General features: G+C 43.6%; 1 protein-coding gene across 2 annotated transcripts in view; it reads left to right on the top strand.

Moving 5' to 3' along the window:
• The window catches only part of LOC139380534 (diacylglycerol kinase eta-like), a 78,422-nt gene that overhangs the window by 34,444 nt on the left and 18,863 nt on the right, over positions 1 to 25,115 (top strand). For both annotated transcript variants that reach the window (XM_071123277.1, XM_071123276.1), the window contains exons 4-14: positions 1,257 to 1,361; positions 9,785 to 9,917; positions 15,038 to 15,144; positions 15,664 to 15,789; positions 15,867 to 15,969; positions 19,565 to 19,727; positions 23,196 to 23,304; positions 23,393 to 23,614; positions 23,729 to 23,820; positions 24,300 to 24,399; positions 24,489 to 24,804. In XM_071123277.1, the coding sequence (XP_070979378.1) occupies positions 1,257 to 1,361; positions 9,785 to 9,917; positions 15,038 to 15,144; positions 15,664 to 15,789; positions 15,867 to 15,969; positions 19,565 to 19,727; positions 23,196 to 23,304; positions 23,393 to 23,614; positions 23,729 to 23,820; positions 24,300 to 24,399; positions 24,489 to 24,804 (1,576 nt within the window). The remainder of the gene's footprint in view (positions 1 to 1,256; positions 1,362 to 9,784; positions 9,918 to 15,037; positions 15,145 to 15,663; positions 15,790 to 15,866; positions 15,970 to 19,564; positions 19,728 to 23,195; positions 23,305 to 23,392; positions 23,615 to 23,728; positions 23,821 to 24,299; positions 24,400 to 24,488; positions 24,805 to 25,115) is intronic.

The following is a 25,115-nucleotide window of genomic DNA, read 5'->3' as shown; positions in this document are numbered from 1 at the left end:
GATATGTGTGTTGTGTGTTGTATGCCACACGGACACATGCGCGCACACACACACACACAAACACTGATGGGTGGCTGCTGTGTGTGAGCTAACAGCTATGTTTCCACTCCTGGTAATGGGCTCAGAGCCTCAGATGCTGCTGGTCCACAGGGCAGACAGACCTGGACACAGCTGCTGAGATGCAGGGAGGGAGGGATGGATAGCACAGGGAGGGAGGGATGAGTGTGGGTGGGCACTGTGACAGAGACTGGGTAATTATCAGGTGAAAATATACAAATAGATCTAAATTGGTGTATGCGTGCATTTGTGGGTGTATGCATGTGTGCGCTTTGTTAGAAGGCGTTTCAGTGTGTTGTGTGGCACTTTTTTTGTGTTGAAGGTTTTTGGTTGCAGTGTTTGTGTGTGCGTGTGTGTTATGGTCGTCTTTATTAGAAGGTGTTTGTGTGTGTTGCTGCGTGTTGCTGTGTGGACCTCCTGCCTCGAGTCTCCCAGCACTGAATCCTTGTCAGCCGTGTTAACACCCCCTCTATCGCTACCTAAGAGGACAACAGCGAGAGGAAGAGGGGGATAGAGAGAGGAGAGAAAATTGTTAGGGATAAAAGAGAGGAAATAGAGAAGACAGAGAGAGTAGAGAAAGAAATAAGGCAGAGGGAGAAAAGAAGAGAAGAAAAGAAGAGAGGAGGGAGAGATAGAGAAGCGATAGAAGATAAGACCGAGTGATGAATAAGTGATGAATGTTGAAAGGGTTGTATCTGTAATGTCTGTCTGTCTGTCTACTGGGAGCCTCTCCCTCCCTCCCTCAGCCTGGAGAGAGAGGGAAAGAGAGGAGGAGGAGGGGGGCTATGGGCTCTCGGCCTTTACCAAGGCACTCCGCCTGTCACCTCACCTCAGACTCAAAACATGAGGGAGTGTGAGCGGGCAGACAGAGAGAGAGAGAGAGAGAGAGGGGAGGGGGGATAAGTGATAAGGGAAAGGGTGAGGACATGTTTGAGGGGGCTGAGAAAGAGAGAGAGACAGGGCAAGCTAGCGCAAGGAAATGTTGCGGGGAAAAAGAGCGAGAGTGAGGCAGATCGTGAGCGCCTAAGAGAAAAAAGGGAGAGAAAGCGAGGGAGGGGGCTTGTCCTCACTCCCCTCTTAAAGACGGAGAGCGGATCTCCCGCCGGCTCAGAGGCTAGGCAGAGGACTCTCTCTCTGTGTGTACACTCATCATCCTTGTCTCTCCATCTCTCTATCCACCCATCCATCTATCCATCCAGGTGATCACTCCATTCCGCAGGCTCATCCTCTGTGCGGAGAACAGGAAAGAGATGGAGGACTGGATCAGCTCGCTGAAGTCCGTCCAGTCCAGAGAGCATTACGAGGTAAGACCCGATCCATTCCCTGTTCTCTATAGCAACAGATCCACTGCCTGTGTGGGAGCGAGAGAGAAAGAGGGAGAGAATAAGAGGGGAGGCATGGAGAGAGGGGGAAGGAGAGAATTGGGAAAATGAGAGGAGATGGAATATGGAGAGTGTTGCAGAAAACAATAGATCTTTGATCTGAGCATTGGTTAACTGTGGAGGCTTATGATGATGTCAGTTTCTGCTGTTTAGATAGCAGTTATTTAGCCGTTATATATTGTTGTAATATTGCTATGTTTCTATTGTTTATTTTGGAGATGTGTGTGAGCGGCAGGGTAGTGTAGCGCAGGATAGTGCAGGAAAGTGCAGGGTAGTGCAGGGTAGCGCAGGGTAGTGCAGGGTAGCGCAGGGTAGTGTACTCAGTGGGTCCCGTGCTCTGTAGCGTGCTGTGGACTGGAACATCTATTTCACCCAATAAGGGTGGTCGCGGCTGCCCAGCTCACAGGAGGCATACACACATGTGTATGCACACGCACGTACACGCACACAAACAGTGTTGTATATACAGACAGTCTTAACAGGTTTTTACCAGCTAGTGTCTGTCTCCTCTCTCCTTACTCTCTGTGTGTCTTCCCTTACAGAAAAAAACACATGATTTCACATGTTAAATTTCTACATGTTTTGCAATCATTTGAAACCATGTGTTTTTTTGAACACTTCTCACGTGATGATATTTCACATGAGATTCACACAGGTGATGCCCTGCATACAAAAATGTGTAATTTGGATGTCCCCCAACACCTCCCACAATTATAGGGTTTACAATTTACATATTTGACACACTTTGACATACACTAAATGACCAAAAGTATGTGGACACCTGCTCGATCATCTCATTCCAAAATCATGGGCATTAATATGGAGTTGGTTCACCCTTTGCTGCTATAACAGCCTCCACTCTTCTGGGAAGGCTTTCCACTAGATGTTTGAACATTGCTGCGGGGACTTGCTTCCATTCAGCCATTAGACCTGGCTCGCAGTCGGCTCTCCAATTCATGTCAAAGTTGTTTGATGTGGTTGAGGTCAGGGCACTGTGCAGGCCAGTCAAGTTCTTCCACACCGATCTCAACAAACCATGAAATTGGAATGGTGACTTTGTGCACGGGGGCCTTGTCATGCTGAAACAGGAAAGGGCCTTCCCCAAACTGTTGCCACAAAGTTGGAAGCACAGAATCGTCTAGAATGTCATTGTATGCTGTAGCGGTAAGATTTCCCTTCACTGGAACTAAGGGACCTGGCCCGAACCATGAAAAACAGCCCCAGACCATTAGTCCTCCTTCACCAAACTTTACAGATGGAACTATGCATTGGGGCAGGTAGAATTCTCCTGACATCTGCCAAACCCAGATTCGTCCATCGGACTGCCAGATAGTGAAGCGTGATTCATCACTGCAGAGAACACGTTTCCACTGCTGCAGAGTCCAATGGCGGAGAGCTTTACACCACTCCAGCCAATACCTGACATCTCGCATGGTTATCTTAGGCTTGTGTGCGGCTCCTCGGCCATGGAAACTCATTTCATGAAGCGCCCGACGAACAGTTATTGTGCTGACGTTGCTTCAATCGGGAGTGAGTGTTGCAAACAAGGACAAACGATTTTTACACACTACGTGCCTTCAGCACTCAACAATCCCATTCTGTGAGCTTATGTGGCTTACCACTTCGTGGCTGAGTCGTTGTTGCTCCTAAACATTTTCACTTCACAATAACATGCCTTACAGTTGACCGGGGCAGCTCTATCAGGGCAGACATTTGGCGAACTGACTTGTTGAAAAGGTGGCATCCTATGACGGTGCCACGTTTAAAGTCACTCTTCAGTAAGGCCATTCTACTGCTAATGTTGGTCTATGGAGATTGCATGGCTGTGTGCTTGATTTTATACACCTGTCAGCAACAGTTGTACCTGCGATTTGAAGTCATAACCTCTTGGTTCACGGCATTCCAATATTCCTGCTACGCCACCATGTCTGTGTCAAAAATTGATTTCCCCATATTCCTACACTTTAAACTTCAAAGTAAATCTCAGCTTTGTTAAAAATACACTAAAGAAAAGCTATTATATTAATCACAGTGATTCAGGAGTAACATTAAAACAGAATAACACAGTGCATTTGGAAAGTATTCAGACCGCTGGACTTTTTCCACATATTGATACGTTACAGCCTTACTCTAAAATTGTTTTAAATACATTTTTCCTCTCATCAATCTACACAAAATACACCACAATGACAAATGATACAATTTTTGCAAATAAAAAAAAAAAAAACGTATTTATATAAGTATTCAGACCCTTTGCAATGAGACTTGAAATTGAGCTCAGGTGCTTCCTGTTTCTATTGATCATCCTTGAGATGTTTCTACAACTTGATTTAGATTAAATTGATTGGACATGATTTGGAGAGGCACACCCTTGGGTCCCACAGTTGACAGTTCATGTCAAAGCAAAAACCAAGTTACGAGGTTGAAGGAATTGTCCGTAGAACTCCGAGACAGGATTGTGTCGAGGCACAGATCTGGGGCAGTGTACCAAAACATTTCTGTACAATTGAGGGTCCCCAAGAACACAGTGACCTCCATCATTTTTAAATGGAAGAAGTTTGACACTACCAAGATTCTTCCTAGAGCTGGCTGCCCGGCCAAACCGAGCAATCGGGGGAGAAGGACCTTGGTCAGGGAGGTGACTAAGAACCCGATGGTCACTCTGACAGAGCTCCAGAGTTCCTCTGTGGAGATGGAAGAACCTTCCAGAAGGACAGCCGTCTCTGCAGCACTCCACCAATCAGGCCTTTATGGTATAGTGTCCTGACGGAAGCCACTCCTCACTAAAAGGCACATGACAGCCCTCTTGGAGTTTGCCTAAAGGCACCTAAAGGACTCAGACAATTTGAAACACAATTCTCTGGTCTTATGAAGCAAAGATTGAAATCTTTGGTCTGAATGCCAAGCGTCACATCTGGAGGAAACCTGGCACCATCCCTACGGTGAAGCATGGTGGTGGCAGCATAATGCTGTGGGGATGTTTTTCAACGGCAGGGACTGGGAGACTAGTCAGGATCAAGGGAAAGATGAATGGAGCAAAGTACAGAGAGATCCTTGAAGAAAACCTGCTCCAGAGCATTCTGGACCTCAGACTGGGGCAAAGGTTCACCTTCCAACAGGACAGCGACCCTAAGCACACAGCCAAGACAATGCAGGAGTGGCTTCGGGACAAGTCTCTGAATGTCCTTGAGTGGCCCAGCCAGAACTCTCCCCATCCAACCTGACAGATCTTGAGAGGATCATACGGATCATACCCAAGAAGACTCTATGCTGTAATTGCTGCCAAAGGTGCTTCACCAAAGTACTGTAAAGGGTCTGAATACTTATGTAAATGTATTTTTTTTGAGTGTGTTTAAAAAATGTTTTTTATCATTTTGCTAAAATATCGGAAAACCTGTTTTTGCTTTGTCATTATGGGGAATTGTGTTCAGATTGATAAGGAAAGAAAACTATTTAATCCATTTTAGAATAAGGCTGTAACGTAACAAAATGTGGAAAACGTCAAGGGGTCTGAATACTTTCTGAATGCACTGTATACCCCACAAACATTAGACAACTATACAGGAAACCCTCAAATGGATGAAATAAGTAGCCAATGATGAGAGAATAGTCGGATTAACCTAAGAGCAAATATGTATAGGTAATATAGGTAATGAATAGGTAATGGTAATGTATAGGTAATGAATCTGTAGGGCACTTTGTGGCGCAGCAGAAAGATCAGCATACCCCAAATCCAGAGGTTGAGAGCTCAAATCCCGATGGGATCATATTGAGAATTCACCACTAAGTGACCATGTCAACTATAAATATATTGATTAGAGATGTTTACACTATTTTATCTGAACAGTGTACCACTTACCTTAAACCTCCATACCATTTAATTACTTTCCTGACAAATAAACACTTGTGAAATGTGCATTTTCACATGTGCAATCACACTTTTGTGATATCACATTTTCACATGTGAAATAGCTGTTTTCACATGTGGAGCTGAAATATCCACTTGTGAAAACAAGAGATGTTCACCTGTATTCAAATGTGTAGTTTCAGGTGTGAAATGTGCAGTTTCACATGTGAAAATTGAATTTGCGGTTTTACATGTGAAAAAACGTTCAAATGTCACCTGTAGTTTCATGGTTCCAACATGTTGACATTTTTCATCTCCATCTCGTCACATTTGTTTCACTAGAGGAAGTTTTCTCATATGTAGTTTCATATTATCACACGTTGCTTTGACATGTTGACACATGTTATCACATGAACTTCACATAAAATCACGTGCTCACGCGAGACTACAGGAAACGTGATCGCATGTCAAATTCACGTGTTTTTCACCCGTGAAAAACACACAACACCAGTATCCTCTCTAACCAACCATTTAATGTTATTACAACAGAAAAATAAGAGTGGATCTTTGATATTCACGCTTAAAAACAATCATTGTAAAATCTCAACTTAACAAACATCAAGATGATTATAAAAGCCTCTAAAAATGATCATTTTTTAAATGTTTTGCCTTGACAAGAAACATATTACTGTTGATAGCGGTTGACTGCTACGCTTGTCTCCGGGTAGATAAAGAATATACGGTAGAGTGCCAGCACTGCATACTAAAGCCTTTGATTTGGGAATGAAAGATGACATAAGATTGTTTCCATCTCTGCCCCCTCTCCTCTCCTCTCCACTGCAATGCAGTAGCACCCTAGAGCAATAGAGTAGAGCTACAGGTTCAGGAAACTATACTCCCATGTTGGAACCACAGGTTACAATTCTAATAGGGCGGAAAGGATAGATGGTATGTTTGTCTGTGTGGTATGAATCCAAAAGCTTATGTTAAATAGATAATGGGACATTTTGGTAATGAAGTGCTTTTTTCTAGTCACCCAGAGTCAGATAATATCTCTGTGTGCAGTTTGAATGTAGTTTCTGTGCCATTGCTAAATGATTGTCTCCAGGAACAACTAGCTAGCCCCTCTCAAAAGCAGGGAAAAGCCCTTCTAACTACTCTAAAGATTGCTCAGTTCTAGTCTTACAAAGCTGCTATCAAGTAGTTGCCAAAATGTCGCACTATCCCTTTAGGTAAAGACTTTTGTTTATTGACGTATGGTTAAAGCCTTCTTCTAATCTACATTGTAAAAATATCAAGTTATTGTATAAAGTATAGTAAAAGAATGTCAAATTAAGTCAATGTTTGCAAATGCTTGTGTAAAATGCTTGTGTAAAATGCTTGTGTAAAATGCTTGTGTATAGGCTCTGTTTTGCTCACCCCAAAGAGAACTGAGCTGTGCAAAAACATTGTACAGTGTACACTGCAGTGCAATTCGTGGAAAGCAATTTGTAACTTTTCTTTAACTATGTCTTTGAGAAATATTTGTTTCAGTAAATGGTGTGAAAATGCACGCAATTCAAATGAAAAACAAATGTTATTTATCACATGCGCCGAATACAACAGGTGTAGACCATAAGCCCTTAACCAACAATGCAGTTTTAAGAAAAATATTTAATAAATAAACTAAAGTAAAAAACAAAAGATCAACAATAAAATAACAATAACGAGGCTATATACAGGGGTACTGGTACCGAGTCAATGTGTGGGGGTACAGGTTAGTCCAGGTTATTGAGGTAATATGTCAGTACCAGTCAAAAGTTTGGATACACCTACTCATTCCAGGGTTTTTCTTTATTTTATTTTATTTTTTACTATTTTCTACATTGAGAAACTATTTTCTACACAAGACATCAACACTTTGAAATAACACATGGAATCATGTAATAACCAAAAAAAGTGTTAAATAAATCAAAATATATTTTAGATTTGAGTTTCTTCAAAGTAGCCACCCTTTGCCCTGATGACAGCTTTGCACACTCTTGGCATTCTCTCAACCAGCTTCATGAGGAATACGTTTGATGCAGCACTCCATCTGATGCAGCACTCCATCACTCTCCTTGGTCAAATAGCCCTAACATAGCCTGGAGCTGTGTTTTGGGTCATTGTCATGACTACCACAGCATTCTTCAGTGATATGCCATCCCACCTGGTATGCGCTTAGTGGGACTATAATTTGTTTTTCAACAGGACAATGACCCAAAAGACACCTCCAGGGTGTGTAAGGGATATTTCACCAATAAGGAGAGTGATGGAGTGCTGCATCAGAGGACCAGACCTCCACAATCACCCGACCCCAATTGAGATGGTTTGAGATGAGTTGGACCGCAGCGTGAAGGAAAAGAAACCAACAAGTGCTCAGCGTATGTGGGAACTCCTTCAAGACTGTTGGAAAAGCATTCCCCATGAAGCTGGTTGAGAGAATGCCAAGAGTGTGCAAAGCTGTCATCGAGGCAAAGGGTGGCTACTTTGAAGAATCTCAAATATGAAATATATGTTTTATTTCTTAACACTTCTTTGGTTACTTTGTGATTCCATATGTGTTATTTCATAGTTTTGATGTCTTCACTATTAATAGTAAAAATAAAGAAAAACCTTGATTGATTGATTGAATGATTAGGTGTGTTCAAACTTTTGACTGGTCCTGTAGATGTAGGTAGGAGTAAAGTGACTATGCATAGATAATTAACAGCACGTAGCAGCAGCGTAAACAAAGGATGCCGTTGGGGTTCAGCAGTCTGTTCAGCAGTCTGTTCAGCAGTATTATGGGGGTAGAAGCTGTTAAGAAACCTTTTGGACCTAGACTTGGCTCTCCAGTACCGCTTGCCGTGTGGTAGCAGAGTGAACAGTCTGTAACTAGGGTGGCTGGAGTCTTTGAAAATTTTTGAGGATCTGAGGACCCATGCCAAATCTGTTTCAGTGTCCTGAGTGGTAATCGGCGTTGTCGTACCCTCTTCAAGATTGTCTTAGTGTGTCTGGACTACATCCCTGTCGATGAGAATGGGGGCATGCTCGGTCCTCCTTTTCCTGTAGTCCACGATCATCTCCTTTGTCTTGATCACGTTGAGGGAGAGGTTGTTTACCTTGCACCACACTGCCAGGTCTCTGTCCTCCTCCCTAAAGGCTGTCTCATTGTTGTCGTGATCAGGCCGACCACTGTTGTGTCGTTGGCAAACTTAAGGATGGTGTTCGAGTCGTGCTTGGCCACGCAGTCATAGGTGAACAGGGAATGAGGGTACAAAACATGCCCCCCTGAGGGGCCCCCGTGTTGAGGAGCAACATGGCAGATGTGTTCTTGTCTGCCCTTACCACCTGGGGGCGGCCCATCAGGAAGTCCAGGATCCAGTTGCAGAGGGAGGTGTTTAGTCCCAGGGTCCTTAGCTTAGTGATGAGCTTTGAGGGAACTATAGTGTTGAACGCTGAGCTGTAGTCAATGAATAGCATTCTCACGTAGGTGTTCCTTTTGTCCAGGTGGGAAAGGGCAGTGTTGAGTGGAATAGAGATTGCGTCATCTGTGGATCTGTTGGGGCGGTATGCAAATTGGAGTGGGTCTACGGTTTCTAGGATGATGGTGTTGATGTGAGCCATGACCAGCCTTTAAAAGCACTTCGTGGCTACAGATGTGAGTGCTACGGGTAGGTAGTCATTTAGGCACTGGGACTATGGTGGTCTGCTTGAAACATGTAGGTATCACAGACTTGGCCAGGGACAGGTTGAAAATGTCAGTGAAGACACTTGCCAGTTGGTCAGCGCATGCTCGGAGTACACGTCCTGGTAATCCGTCTGGCCCTGAGGTCTTGTGAATGTTGACCTGTTTAAAGGTCTTGCTCACATCGGCTACGGCGAACGTGATCACACAGTCGTCCGGAAAAATTGGTACTTTCATGCATGCTTCAGTGTTGCTTGCCTCGAAGCAAGTAATTTTAGCAATTACATTTACTTTTGATACTTAAGTATATTTAGAACCAAATACTTTTTGACTTTTACTCAAGGAGTATTTTACTGGGTGACTTTAGTTTTTACTTGAGTAACTTTCTACTAATGTATCTATACTTTTACTCAGTTATCACAATTGGGTACTTTTCCCCCACCACTGTTAACTAATTTACCGCATGTTGATGTCACCATGGAAGGCCAAAACTCGATACTAAAACAGGCTGAAATTTCAGGCGGTCATTTCAAACAGCTCTTACACTAAAAGGGCGTTATCATAATTTCCACAATTTCACAGTATTATTCCAACCTCATAGTGTAAAAATATCTACAAAACACAGGAAATCACGTTTTTGACTGCACTATGCCTTTAAGGTAATTTGTGCCATTCTGTCTTTTCCAAATATTATGGTTATTTCTCTGTCTGTGTTTTTTAACATGAGCAAAATGGAGCCTAATGTGTAAAGTATAGTGCCTGACTGTATATTCTGGTGTTGCCAACCTGATTTAACCTTTCGTTTGCCAGACAGCACAGTTTAATGTGGAACATTTCTCAGGGATGCACAACTGGTATGCCTGCTCCCACGCACGCCCCACCTTCTGTAACGTCTGTAGAGACAGCCTCTCTGGCGTCACTTCCCACGGCCTGTCCTGCGAAGGTAAGAGTCTCACGCACACACACACACACATCTCTGTTTTATCTCTCCTATCACCTCTCCTCCTCAACTATCTGTCCATCCCTCCTCCCACGTTTCTCCATCTACTCATTAATGGACCAGCGAGAAGCATGCCACTGCTTTGTGTGTCCCTCTTGGGCTGTGGTAGTTTCAATCAGTCCTGGGCAGGTGGAGGGGAGTGGAGATATAGGACTGGGGCTGTACAATGGGGAATAGGACTTACTTACTTATTCCTCTTTGCTCCCTGTGGAGTATAAATTCGCAACAAGCCCACACCGTCCAGAGAATAGGTCTATAAGCTCATAGAAGGGCAGGGCTGGGGGCAGTTCAATTTAAGTATCCATTCAATACTACTTTATGCTTTGTTTCCCTCCGGATCGATTAAGTATAGTATAGTAGGGCAGAGCTGTGCAGGAGCTGAATGATAGGGGATTGGTGTATTCGCTGGAGAAATACGTTGTGGGTTGAGAAGAGCGTACAATTTGTCCTAGACGTTGTAGTGTCTTCTTTGCTGGCTAGCCTACTGTGAGAGGCTAATGATAACCCATTAATTGCTCTGAAATGAAGGGCTTCCTCCTTGAAGCCTCCTCAAAGGCTATTATGGATGTGTGTGTGTGGCGTGTGTGTGGGGTGTGTGGTGTGTGGCTCATGGACTGCTCCATACATGTAACCCTAGTATAATGTCTGTCTCTCCCATCTGCAGTCTTCTACATTATACATGTTTTATGGTTTGAGATGATGTGGAAGGTCAGACTAATCACACACGAACACACACACAGACACACCACACACGCACTTGCAGATGATGTGAACGCTATAGGCTAATTAGCATTAGATTCATATTCATATGGTGTTCATTATGGTTGTCTGACTCACAGGCTCCTTATATGAAACCAGGAAGTGGTGTATAAATAGTACTGGTATAAAAATGGTTGGTTATACTGTTCCTTTGCAGCTTAGGTGTGAATAGATGGAGCAGTCTAAAACAGAGCCCAATGAAACAGTGGCAGTTGCATCATTCCCACTCTTTTCTATTAATTCAGTTGTGCTGATTAAACTTGTTAGGTATGAATCATATACAGTACCAGTCAAAAGTTTGGACACACCTACTTATTCAAGGATTTTTCTTTATTTGTACTATTTTCTAGATTGTAGAATGATAGTGAAAACATCACAACTATGAAATAACACACATGGAATCACAAAGTAACCAAAAAAGTGTTAAATAAATCAAAACATGTTTTAGATTTTAGATTATTCAAAGTAACCACCCTTTGCCTTAATGACAGCTTTGCACACTCTTGGCATTCTCTCAACCAGCTTCATGGGGAATGCTTTTCCAACAGTCTTGAAGGAGTTCCCACATATGCTGAGCACTTGTTGGCTGCTTTTCCTTCACTCTGCGGTCCAACTCATCCCAAACCATCTTAATTGGGTTGAGGTCAGGTGATTGTGGAGACCAGGTCATCTGATGCAGCAATCCATCACTCTCTTTGGTCAAATAGCCCTTACACAACCTGGAGGGGTGTTTTGGGTCATTGTCCTGTTGAAAACAAATAATAGTCTCTAAGCGCAAACCAGATGGGATGGCGTATTGCTGCAGAATGCTTTAGTAGCTATGCTGGTTAAGTGTGCCTTGAATTCTAGATAAATCACTGACAGTGTCACCAGCAAAGCACCCCACACCATCACACCTCCTCCTCCATGCTTCACGGTGGGAACCACCTACTCTGCTTCGCACAAAGACACAGATGTTGGAACCAAAAATCTCAAATTTGGACTCATCAGACCAAAGGACAGATTTCCACCGGTCTAATGTCCATTGCTCGTGTTTCTTGGCCCAAGCAAGTCTCTTCTTCTTATTGGTGTCCTTTAGTAGTGGTTTCTTTGCAGCAATTCAACCATGAAGGCCTGATTCACACAGTCTCCTCTGAATAATGGATGTTGAGATGTGTCTTACTTTAACTATGAAGCATTTATTTGGGCTGCAATTTGAGGTTTAGTTGACTCTTATGAACTTATCCTCTGCAGCAGAGGTAACTCTGGGTCTTCCTTTCCTGTGGCGGACCTCATGAGAGCCAGTTTCATCATTGCGCTTGATGGTTTTTGCGACCCCTACCTTGTCACAACACAACTGATTGGCTCAAAAGAAGGAAAGAAATTCTACAAATTAACTTTTAACAAGGCACACCTGTTAATTAAAATGCATTCGAGGTGACTACCTCATGGAGCTGGTTGAGAGAATGCCAAGAGTGTGCAAAGCTGACATCAAGGCAAAGGGTGGCTACTTTAAAGAATCTCAAATATAAAATATATTTTGATTTGTTTAACACTTTTTTGGTTACTACATGATTCCATATGTGTAATTTCATAGTTTTGATGTCTTCACTATTATTCTACAATGTGGAAAATAAATAAAAACCCTTGAATGATTAGGTGTGTCCAAACCTTTGACTGGTACTGCATGTACTATAACCTTTATTTTACCATTAAGGTAAATTAAAAACAAATTCTTATTTACAATGACAGCCTGGCAAAAGACAAAAGGCCTCCTGTGGGGCAGGGATTAAAACGGAGAGACAAGACGGACAACATAGACAGAACACACTTGGCAACAGCACAGATACATCATTTTATGTTGACATTTTAGTCATTTAGCAGCTCTCATCCAGAGCAACTTACAGGAGCAATGCCACCATGATACACGAAGAGAGACCTATGGCAATAGCAAAACATTGCACACGCATTAACAAGTGCAGACAACAGCACAAGGGATACTTCATCTGTTAGGGAGAAGAACATATTGAGTCCTAATATTCAAGAGGCTGTGTGTGTGTGTGTGTGTGTGTGGCCGTCAGACAGTCTAATAAAGGGTGTCTCTCTCTCTCTCCCTCTCCGCCTCAGTCCTTGATTAGAGGGTTAAGATAAAAATCAGAAATGGAACTGGCTTCCAGGTTCAGATTTGAATTTGCCTTGTCTAGGGTATCGGATCATTAGCTTCTTCTGATTCATTCTGATTGCAATGTTGTGGCTTCATGGAAGAACGCTTTTGTAAAGAACATTGCTTTCACTATTTTTGTCTCCTTTTTGGGACATTGGACCATGTGCTGATCTCTATATTTCAACTGATAAAGCAACACCTACTGTACAGACACAGCTTGATGTGTGTGTGTGTGTGTGTGTGTGTGTGTGTGTGTGTGTGTGTGTGTGTGAGAGTGAGAGAGAGAGAGATTCTTAAGTGGTGAGAACAGCTAGACAGACGGTTTCACAGCAATCAGAGCTGCTTATGTTTTACTTCGATTTCCTGCACAGGACGATCGATAGGAATTGATGTATGTGTCACACACACGCCTCCCCAACCATCCCCTGGCTACAAACAGTCTGAAACCAGGAAGACGATCTCTCTCAAAACAAACATCTCGTATCCGTCTGCAATCAATGTTTCTCTAATCTAACTCTAAATGCATTTAGCAGAACATTTCACGACTTGAAGAGAAACACAATGTTTATCACAGTCTGCCAATGACAAGCGGTGGCACTGGCCAATTAGTCTCGTGTGTGTGTTTGTGTGTCCGCACGTGCCTGCATGGGTGCATGTGTTTGTATCTGCGTGTTGTTTCTGTAGTGGAACTTTCCAAGTCCAGTCATTTTATGGTTGGCTGATAAGTGCCTCCTCATCCATAATGAATATACACACACTGAACAAGAATATAAATGCAACATGCAACATATTCAAAGATTTTTACTGAGTTACAGTTCATATGAGGAAATCAGTCATTTGAAATGCATGTATTCGGTCCCTAATCCATGGATTTCACATGACTGGGAATACAGATGTGCATCTGTGCATCTTGGTCACAGGTGTTGGTTTTTTAAAAGGTAGGGCCGTGGACCAGAAAACCGGTCAGTATCATTTGCCACACCTGTCAGGTGGATGGATTATCTTGGCAAAGGAGAAATGCTCACTAAACAGGGATGTAAACAAATTTGTGCACAACATTTGAGAGAAATACACTTTTTTTGCCACATGGAGCATTTCTGTGATCTTTTATTTCAGCTCATGAAACATGGGACCAACACTTTACATGTCATGTTTATATATCTTTTCAGGATACAGTTTGGGCTTCCTCCACTAACTGTGGTGGCGAGATATAAAGTATTCAGTGTCCATTTAGCAGACCGCTCTTATACAAAGCCACGCACAGTAAGTGCCTTACAGGCTGGCCCTCATTTATAGACTGTATGCATAGATGTACAGTATTGTGGTGGCAGAATTTGGAGTTTTCCACAAGAGTATGTTCCATAGTCCCTCTCTTACTCAGGTTCCTCTCATGCATACAGAATTGGGTTTTACAGTTCACATTGTTTTGAGCAGCCGGTAGGCTCGTGACAGGGATACAGACGGTATATTCTGGGCCTCTGACACTTGCCTTCCCGGTGATGTGAGTGGTGATGTATTTTGATGCAGTGGATCCTAGTATTTTGGTGCGCGGTAGCAATAGGTACTCTCTGGTACCTAATTCAACACAATTGTACCAAATTATGCCTATGCTTGTCAAACCCCTAAAAAATAGCTTCATAGGCTATTACTGTATAATTTCCATTTTACCTCATAAAAATCTGCAATTTCAGTAGGTTACAATTAAGTGCTACCATGGTACTGTACGGCAGGGCGGCAGGTAGCCTGGCGGTTGGGCCAGTAACCGAAAGGTTGTCGGTTTGAATTCCCGAGCAGACGAGGTGAAACATCTGGGCTGGGGATAGAATTAAGATTGGCTATGGTCCTCTTTCTGTTAAGCACACCGGCAGACATGGCAAAATGACCAAATGACAGAGAGAGCGAGCACGCTTAGGATGGGGCTCAGTCACGAGACAGTCCCTGCTCTCGTTGTGTATTTTGAGACACACTCGCCAGGCAGGGTTAGCACTGGGGACTGAAGCACATTTTCACCAAACACCTCTCCTCTGTCTGTTTATACACCATGCTGGCAAACCCATTCTCATCAACCTCTCTCACTGTGGTGTTGAACATGATGCTCTGTGTTGTTGCTATTGTTGACCAGACTAACGGGGTGTGTTTGTCGTTTGCGTTTGTTTTCCAGTGTGTAAATTCAAAGCTCACAAGCGGTGTGCCGTCAGGGCCACCAACAACTGCAAATGGACCACACTGGCCTCCATAGGGAAAGACATCATCGAAGACGAGGATGGGGTGAGTGTGTGGGTGTGTATTCATGTACAGTTCCTTCGGAAAGTATTCAGACCCCTTGTCTTTTTCCACATTTTGTTACGTTACATCCTTATTCTAAAATTGATTCAATTGTTCCCCCCCCTCATCAATCTACACACAATACCTCATAATGACAAAGCAAAAAACTGAAATATACATTTACGTAAGTATTCAGACCCTTTACTCAGGACTTTGTTGAAGCACCTTTGGTAGCCATTACGTTATCGAGTCTTCTTGGGTATGACGCTACTTCATTATGGGCTATTTTGAATAGATTGCTGAGGATTTAACTAAATGTGGAAAATGTCAAGTGGTCTGAATACTTTCCAAAGGCACTGTATATCTGTGTGTGTGTGTGTGTCCTTGTGTACGTGTGCGTGTGTGTGTGTGTGTGTGTGTGTGTGTGAGCAACTGATGGCACGAGAAGGTAGAAAATAGAATAATATATTTCTACCCCTGATAAACGTTGTACCTGACTGACTCTCTCCTCCTGTCCTGTAGATTGCCATGCCCCACCAGTGGCTGGAGGGGAACCTGCCTGTTAGTGCCAAGTGTGCTGTGTGTGACAAGACGTGTGGCAGCGTGCTCCGACTGCAGGACTGGCGCTGCCTCTGGTGCAAGGCCATGGTGAGTGTGTGCGTGTGGAGTGTGTGTATGGTGTGTGTGTGTGTGTGTGTTCTAACACAAACTCTGTGTTTTTCCAGGTACACACAGCTTGTATGGACTTGTACCCCAGGAAATGTCCCCTGGGCCAGTGTAAAGTCTCCATCATCCCTCCTACTGCTCTCAACAGCATCGACTCGGATGGTACACACACATAAACATACACACACACACACACACACACACTTCATTACAATGGGCCATATTGCATATCTGTAAGCCTTTCCAGGAAAGGCTTACAGAATATCAAATCAAATCAAATGTATTTATATAGCCCTTCTTAGATCAGCTGATATCTCAAAGTGCTGTACAGAAACCCAGCCTAAAACCCCAAACAGCAAGCAATGCAGGTGTTGAAACACGTTGGCTAGGAAAAACTCCTTAGAAAGGCCAAAACCTAGGAAGAAACCTAGAGAGGAACCAGGCTATGAGGGGTGGCCAGTCCTCTTCTGGCTGTGCCGGGTGGAGATTATAACAGACCATGGCCAAGATGTTCAAATGTTCATAAATGACCAGCATGGTCAAATAATAGGTCTGGGACAGGTAGCACGTCCGGTGAACAGGTCAGAATTCCATAGTCGCAGGCAGAACAGTTGAAACTAGAGCAGCAGCACGGCCAGGTGGACTGGGTACAGCAAGGAGTCATCATGCCAGCTAGTCCTGAGGCATGGTCCAAGGGCTCAGGTCCTCCGAAAGAGAGAAAGAAAGAGAGAATTTGAGAGAGCATACTTAAATTCGCACAGGACACCGGATAAGACAGGAGAAGTACTCCAGATATAACAAACTGACCCGAGCCCCCCGACACATAAACTACTGGAGGCTGAGACAGGAGGGGTCAGGAGACACTGTGGCCCCATCCGATGATACCCCCGGACAGGGCCAAACAGGAACGATATAACCCCACCCACTTTGCCAAAGCACAGCCCCCACACCACTAGAGGGATATCTTCAAACACCAACTTACCATCCTGAGACAAGGAATAGTGTAGTCACATAGGATGTCTCTACACCCAAATGGAGAATGAGAGTTCTCAATGACATTATTCTTTCTTCAATAAAACATGTATTACTGACTGGTGGAAAGTGGAGTGAATTGCAGTGCAGATGAATGTTATAAAGGAGTCACCTCATTGGCTTTGCTCATTTCCTCTCAGAATGACCGGGGGATGATTAAAACAGAGAAAAATGTATCATTCTCCAGACACACACACACACACACACACACACACACACACACACACACACACACACACACATCCCATCATTGTATTCATTAGGGAGCATAATGGAAATAATTGTTAAATGTTGTGCTGAGGAAATAAGCATTTCTAATAGGATAAGTCCAGGTAGTCCCTTCCTGTTTAAGTCCCCTTTCTTCCCTTTGGTTCCTAATGGACACAACCCAGATTATGGTGCTGTATAAAGCTGTATCATGTGATGGAAACTATGGAAGAGGAATGTAAATATTAGTGTTTTCACTCTAATACTAAATATCACCTTCTGGTGTGGAATTTATACACTCTCTTGCTTGCTCCCACCAGTGTGTATGTATGTGTGTGTGTGTGCGTGTGCGTGCGTGCGTATCAGGAAATTGTGCATGCATTGTATTGACGGGTATATCAAATAGATATTTCAGGCAGGTACACACACACACAAACACAGAGTCGTTCTGAGGGTGATTATATTGACTAACTTGGAAAGGTGTGGAAGAAGAAAGGAGCATCAAAAGAATAAAGAGATGATTGGATGAGAAATGAGAGGAATTTGAGCTACAAATATCTCTACTTACCCCTCTACTCCCCCTCTATCTCCCACTATCTCTGTTCCCGCCCCTCCATCTCCCTCTCTCTCTGTTCCCGCCCCTATATCTCTGTTCCCGCCCCTCTATCTCCCTCTATCTCTGTTCCCTCTCCTATAGCTCCCTCTCTCTGTTCCCGCCCTTCTATCTCCCTCTCTCTCTGTTCCCGCCCCTATATATATCTGTTCCCGCCCCTCTATCTCCCTCTATCTCTGTTTTCTCTCCTATAGCTCCCTCTCTCTGTTCCCGCCCCCTATCTCCCTCTATCTCTGTTCTGTCTCCTATAGGTCCCTCTCTCTGTTTCCGCCCCTCTATCTCTGTTCCCTCTCCTATAGCTCCCTCGCTCTGTTCCCGCTCATATATCTCCCTCTCTCTCTGTTCCCGCCCCTCTATCTCTGTTCCCTCTCCTATAGCTCACTCTCTCTGTTCCCTCTCCTATAGCTCCCTCTCTCTGTTCCCGCTCCTATATCTCCCTCTCTCTCTGTTCCCGCCCCTCTCTCTCCCTCTATCTCTGCCCCTCCCCCTCTGTCTCCCCATATAGCCCCATGTCTCCCTCCCTTCTCTCACCATGTCTTCCCCTCTCCCTCTTTTCCTCTCCTTCTCGTTCTTCCAAATATCTTCCTCTCCCTCTTCAATGTATTTAACCCCTCCCCCCTCCACATGCCAGGATTTGCCTTCGTCCCAGTGCAGGCTTGAGAGGGCTCTAATCTAATTGGCTGCTAGCTGACTGTGGCACGTGCTGAAACGTTGTGACTTTCCTCCCCCTCTCCTCTCCCATCTCTGCTCCGCCGCTGCCAAGATTAGAGAGAGAGAGAGAGAGAGAGAGAAGGTGGCAAAGAGAGAGAGAGAGGGATAGAAAGATGGAATGAGAAGAGAGGCAAAATGAGAAGGGTAAAATAATGATAGAGAGAAAAGAGAAGCAAAGAGATGTGGAGGATGGAGAGAGCAAAGGACAAAGAGAGGGGGATAGAGAGAGGGAGAAAGGAATGACAGAAAGAGAGTGAAGGAAGAGAGAATGAGAGTGTGGATGGCAGCACCCCTGGGGACTGTCACCATCCGCCCCCGCGCAAGCACACACACACACACACACGCACACACACACACACACACAATCTGCCATATGATAAATCCTATAAACGCACAGGCTCGTTGTCCACAGTGTGTCTCTTGCTTAGAATGTGTGCTAATACCGCACATGCCACACACAACTGCACAGCCTGACTCAGTACTGTGATACACACAAACACACACACACACACACACACACACACACACACACACACACACACACTTTGATGCCTCAATGATGTTGCAGCGTGTGGGTGTTATGATACAGTAGTTAATGGGTGATCCAGCACAGTAGAATCTCTTTTCTTTTCATCTCTTCGTCTTCTCATATCCCTTCTATTAGTCACTGTGACACGGCTCAGAGTCTGGATATTGTTAATACACTTTGGATTAACCAGTGGATTTGACAGTGATAAACAACGTGATAAATGTGGTAGAGATGAACAAGTATTCATGTAATTGCTCCTGATGTCCTATCTACAGTGTATCACCATCTACAATTGTTCCGTACCGTTTATCAGATCACGTCTGCATTTTATTTACTACTAGAATTGGCTAGTACTCTTAATATTTGAGTACAGATTCATTAATCTATCTATTCATCAATCCATTCAGTCATTCAAACCTTCATTCATGGGGTGGCAGATAGCCTAGTGGTTAGAGCGTTGGACTCGTATCCGGAAGGTTGCAAGATCGAATTCCCGAGCTGACAAGGTCGAAATCTGTTGTTCTGCCCCTGAACAAGGCAGTTAACCCACCATTCCTAGGCCGTCATTGAAAATAAGAATTTGTTCATAACTGTCTTGCTTAGTTAAATATAATTCACTTTTTCATTCAATGTAATAACAGTTTTTTTTGTGTATTTGTGCTCAGGCTTCTGGAAGGCCACCTGTCCTCCGTCCTGCGCCAGTCCTCTGCTGGTCTTCGTCAACTCCAAGAGTGGAGACAACCAAGGGGTTAAATTCCTCCGACGTTTCAAGCAGCTCCTCAACCCTGCTCAGGTGTTTGACCTGGTCAATGGCGGACCACATCTAGGGTGAGTCGGCTTGGCTAGTGGAAACCGCTTGGCATCGCTAGTAAAAAAAAAAGGTATTCCCACGCATAATAGAGCGGCAAATCTGATGGTTTACAAATGCAAGCAAGTTTTGAAATTATTATGTTTTAATCAAATATTATATCAGTTTGGGCTTCTTGCTGTCAATTTGCAGTTGATAAATGATTTGTAATTTTGTTCCAGCCTGATTCACTGACTGAACGTCTTGTCAAAGAAATCACATTTATTTTGGGAGATCGTCAGAAAGAACTTCTAAATTCAAGGCAGGAGATACAGAAGATTCAGAAGATAATAGAACACATTACTTTTTGTTACTTTTTTCTCAACTTGTTTCTATTACTTTTTAGTACGTCAAGCAAACTTACAGAGAAGGTAGCTAGCTAGCCAGCTAGCTTTGTAGCCATGGATTGTGCTCCTTACATATTTTAGTACCAGCAAAACACCAACATCCTGGAGTCGCCTCTTCACTGTTGATGTTGAGACTGGTGTTTTGCTGGTACTATTTATTGAAGTTGCCAGTTGAGGACTTGTGAGGCGTCTGTTTCTCAAACTAGACACTCTAATGTACTTGTCCTCTTGCTCAGTTGTGCACCAGGGCCTCCCACACCTCTTTCTATCCTGGTTAGAGCCAGTTTGCGCTGTTCTGTGAAGGGAGTAGTACACAGCGTCGTACGAGATCTTCAGTTTCTTGGCAATTTCTTGCATGGAATAGCCTTCATTTCTCAGAACAAACATAGACTGATGAGTTTCTGGCTATTTTGAGCCTGTAATCGAACCCACAAATGTTGATGCTCCAGATACTCAACTCCCAGATCCCAGAACAACAGCAAAGGACCTTGTGAACACACTGGAGGAAACAGGTACAAAAGTATATCCACAGTAAAATGAGTCCTATATAACGAGTCCTATATTGACATAACCTGAAGCCACTGCTCCAAAACCGCCATAAATAAGCCAGACTATGGTTGGCAACTGCACATGGGGACAAAGATCGTACTTTTTGGAGAAATGTAATCTGGTCTGATGAAACAAAAATAGAACTGTTTGGCCATAATGACCATCGTTATGTTTGGAGGAAAAAGGGGGAGGCTTGCAAGTCGAAGAACACCATCCCAACCGTGAAATCAGTCAGGAAGTTAAAGCTTGGTCGCAAATGTGTCTTCCAAATGGACAATGACCCCAAGCATATTTCCAAAGTTGTGGCAAAATGGCTTAAGGACAACAAAGTCACGGTATTGGAGTGGCCATCACAAAGCCCTGACCTCAATCCTGTAGAACATTTGTGGGCAGAACTGAAAAAGCGTGTGCGAGCAAGGATGCCTACAAACCTGACTCAGTTACTCCTGCTCTGTCAGGAGGAATGGGCCAAAATTCACCCAACTTATTGTGGGAAGCTTTTGGAAGGCTACCCAAAACGTTTGACCCAAGTTAAACAATTTAAAGGCAATGCTATCATGTACTAATTGAGTGTATGTCAACTTCTGACCCACTGGGAATGTGATGAAAGCTGAAATAAATCATTCTCTCTACTATTATCCTGACATTTCACATTCTTAAAATAAAGTGGCGATCCTAACTGACCTAAGACAGGGAATTTTGCCAGGATTCAATGTCAGGAATTGTGAAAAACTGAGTTTAAATGTATTTGGCTAAGGTGTATGTAAACTTCCGACTTCAATTGTATGTACGGGGGGATACAACCTTCACAGCTCTGCAGATTTTGCTGCAAAGAGACAGAGTCATTAGATCATTTATTTTGGTACTGTAGCTTGTTTTTAGTCACACGTCCAGGAATGGCTGAAGAATTGCAACACTTACCTGGAGCTAACTCTGCAGATAGCAAATACTGGGTGATTTGAAAAGTCATAGTCAATGGATCAAAAATTTAAGAATTATTTTAGCAAAACTATTTGTCTTAAATTTACAATCTGTAGAAACATTTGTGAAACATCGCAGCACAGTTGAAAAAATATATGGCAAATAGAAACCCAATAGGGATGGTGTTAAGAGAGATGGAACGAGTTGAATGGAGCTGAAAGGTGGGACTAATAACAACAAGATACTAATGTAAAATATACTGTGTCCGTAAAATGTATATAGTATGTATAAGCTGGAAGTAGAAGCCTACGGGTTGTTGTTAATTTGTTTACTCCAATTAGGAGTAAATTGTAAAATAATGAAGGAAAACATACTTTTATAAAGATATGTACACAGTACCAGTCAACGTTTGGACACACCTACACATTCAAGGGTTTTTCTTTATTTTTACTATTTTCCACATTGTAGAACAATGGTGAAGACATCAACACTATGAAATAACACATATGGAATCATGTAGTAACCAATTTTTTTTTAAACAAATCAAAATATATTTTATATTTGAGATTCTTTAAAGTAGACACCCTTTGCCTTGATGATAGCTTTGCACACGCTTAGCATTCTCTCAACCAGATTCATGAGGTAGTCACCTGGAATGCATTTCAATTAACAGGTGTGCCTTGTTAAAAGTTAATTTGTAGAATTTCTTTCCTTAATGCTTTTGAGTCAATTAGTTGTTTTTTGACAAGTAGGGGTGGGATACCATTTGGTAAAAGTCCAAGTCCATATTATGGCAAGAACAGCTCAAATAAGCAAAGAGAAATGACAGTCCATCATTACTTTAAGACATGAAGGTCAGTCAATCCTGGAAAATTTCAAGAACTTTGAAAGTTTCTTCAAGTGCATTCGCAAAAACCATCAAGCACTATGATGAAACTGCCTCTCATGAGGACCGCCACAGGAAAGGAAGTTACCTCTGCGGCATAGGATAGGTTAATTAGAGTTAACTGCACCTCAGATGGCAGCACCAAATAAATGCTTCACAGAGTTCAAGTAACAGACACATCTCAACATCAACTGTACAAAGGAGACTGTGTGAATCAGGCCCTCATGGTCGAATTGCTGCTAAGAAAGCACCAATAAGAAGAAGAGACTTGCCTTTGCCAAGAAACACAAGCAAGTGGAAATCTGTCCTTTGGTCTGATGAGTCCAAATGTGAGATTCTTGGTTCCAACCACTGTGTCTTTGTGAGAACGGTTGATCATGAAGCTGGTTGAGAGAATGCCAAGCGTGTGCAAAGCTGTCAAGGCAAAGGGTGGCTACTTTGAAGAATCTCAAATATAAAATATATTTAGATTTGTTTAACACTTTTTTTGGTTACTACATGATTCCATGTGTTATTTCATAGTGTTGATGTCTTTACTATTTTACGACAATGTAGAAAATAGTAATAATAAAGAAGAACCATTGAACGAGAAGGTGTGTCCAAACGTTTGACTGGTACTGTATGTGTATTTATATGTATGTATGTATGCGTATGTGTATATGTATATCCCTGATCAGGGAAGAACAGGGACAGAAGCTACACTGTTCAATGACTCTGACACTAGTACCATTCCTCTGTGTCTCCAGGCTGCGTCTCTTTCAGAAGTTTGATAACTTCCGGATCCTGGTGTGTGGAGGGGATGGGAGTGTCGGCTGGGTCCTCTCTGAGATAGACAAACTCAACCTCCACAAACAGGTAAGAACCCCCCCCCCCCCCTCCCCCGCTGTCTCCCACACACACACTTCCGCTCTCACTCTCTCCACCCCTCTCTTTCTGTCTCCAGTGCCAGCTGGGAGTGCTGCCCTTGGGCACGGGAAATGACCTGGCGCGGGTGCTGGGCTGGGGCCCATCGTGTGACGATGACACGCAGCTTCCCCAGATTTTGGAGAAACTGGAGCGGGCCAGCACCAAGATGTTGGACCGCTGGAGCATCATGACCTACGAGATAAAGCTCCCCTCCAAACACAGCGGGCCCGTCACGCCAGACGACACTGACGACGGCCAGGTACACAACATCTGACACATTAAGATTTGGAGGTGTTTTATAATGTAACGGTATTCCCCTGGCCTTGCTTAGTTTTTTGCTAATTCTGCCTTTCTCCTCTCTCTGTGTCCCCAGTTCCAGATCTCAGCATATGAAGACTCGGTAACTGCCCATCTCACCAAGATCCTCAACTCTGACCAACACTCTGTGGTCATCTCCTCCGCTAAGTGAGTGTCTCATCTCAACATTGCTTACTGCTAAATGGCTGCTGACAATTTCATTTAATGTGAACTCACGCTCTCCTTTCACTCCCCGCTTCTCTCTCTCTCTCGCTCTCTCTCTCCCTCTCTCTCTACTCTCTCTCTGTCTCTCTCTCTACTCACTCTGTCTCTCTCTCTACTCTCTCTGTCTCTCTGTCTCTCTCTCTACTCTCTCTACTCTCTCTCTACTCTCTTTCTTTCGTCTCTTTCTATCTACTCTCTCTTTCGACTCTCTACTCTCTCTACTCTCTCTACACTCTCTCTCCTCTCTCTACACTATCTCTCTTTCTCTACTCTATCTCTCTCTACACTCTCTCTCTACTCTTTCTCTCTACACTCTCTCTCTACACACTCTCTCTCTACTATCTCTCTACTCTCTCTCTACTCTCTCAATACTCTCTCTCTGCTCTCGCTCTACTCTGTCTACTCTCTCACTGTCCTTCCAGGATCCTGTGTGAGACAGTAAAGGACTTTGTTGCCAAAGTGGGAAAATCTTACGAGAAAAGTATTGAGAATACAGAGGAGTGTGACACTATGTCTCTCAAAGTAAGTACCCCCCCCCCCCCCCCCCCCACACACACACACACACACACACACACACACACACACTAACCTAACTCTCCTTTTCCCAACAGTGTGCCATCCTGAATGAGAAGCTAGATTCACTCCTCCAGACCCTCAACACAGAAGCCCAGTCACTCCCACCACCTCTTCCCCTTTCCACTCCACCAATCGTTGAAGAGGAGGAAGAGGAGGAAGACGAGGAGGAGGAGGTGAGCGAGGAGTCGATGACCGAGCTGAAGGAGAAACTGGAAGCAGAGGAGAGCGAAAAGGGAGGAGAGAAAGGAAGAGGTTCGCCACACAAGCTGTTCAGAGCTAAAGAACAGCTGATGTTACGAGCCAACAGTCTGAAGAAGGCTGTACGACAGATCATTGAACAGGCCGAGAGAGGTACGTAGATATAGAACCTAACAGATCATCAAACGGGCCGAGAGAGGTACGTAGATATAGAACATAACAGATCATCGAACAGGCCGAGAGAGGTACGTAGATATAGAACATAACAGATCATCGAACAGGCCGAGAGAGGTACGTAGATATAGAACCTAACAGATCATTGAACAGGCCGAGAGAGGTACGTAGGTATAGAGTATGACAAAACGGATCAGACATACAATATAATAGAGCCTATGGCAAGTCTTTCATGCATGTTTCAGAGAGAATACAATGGAATCCAGATTGTAAACCCATAAAAAGTATCG

Source organism: Oncorhynchus clarkii, chromosome 22, assembly GCF_045791955.1.
Source record: "Oncorhynchus clarkii lewisi isolate Uvic-CL-2024 chromosome 22, UVic_Ocla_1.0, whole genome shotgun sequence".
Lineage (NCBI taxonomy): Eukaryota > Metazoa > Chordata > Actinopteri > Salmoniformes > Salmonidae > Oncorhynchus > Oncorhynchus clarkii.
This window is presented reverse-complemented; position numbering and strand designations above follow the sequence as displayed.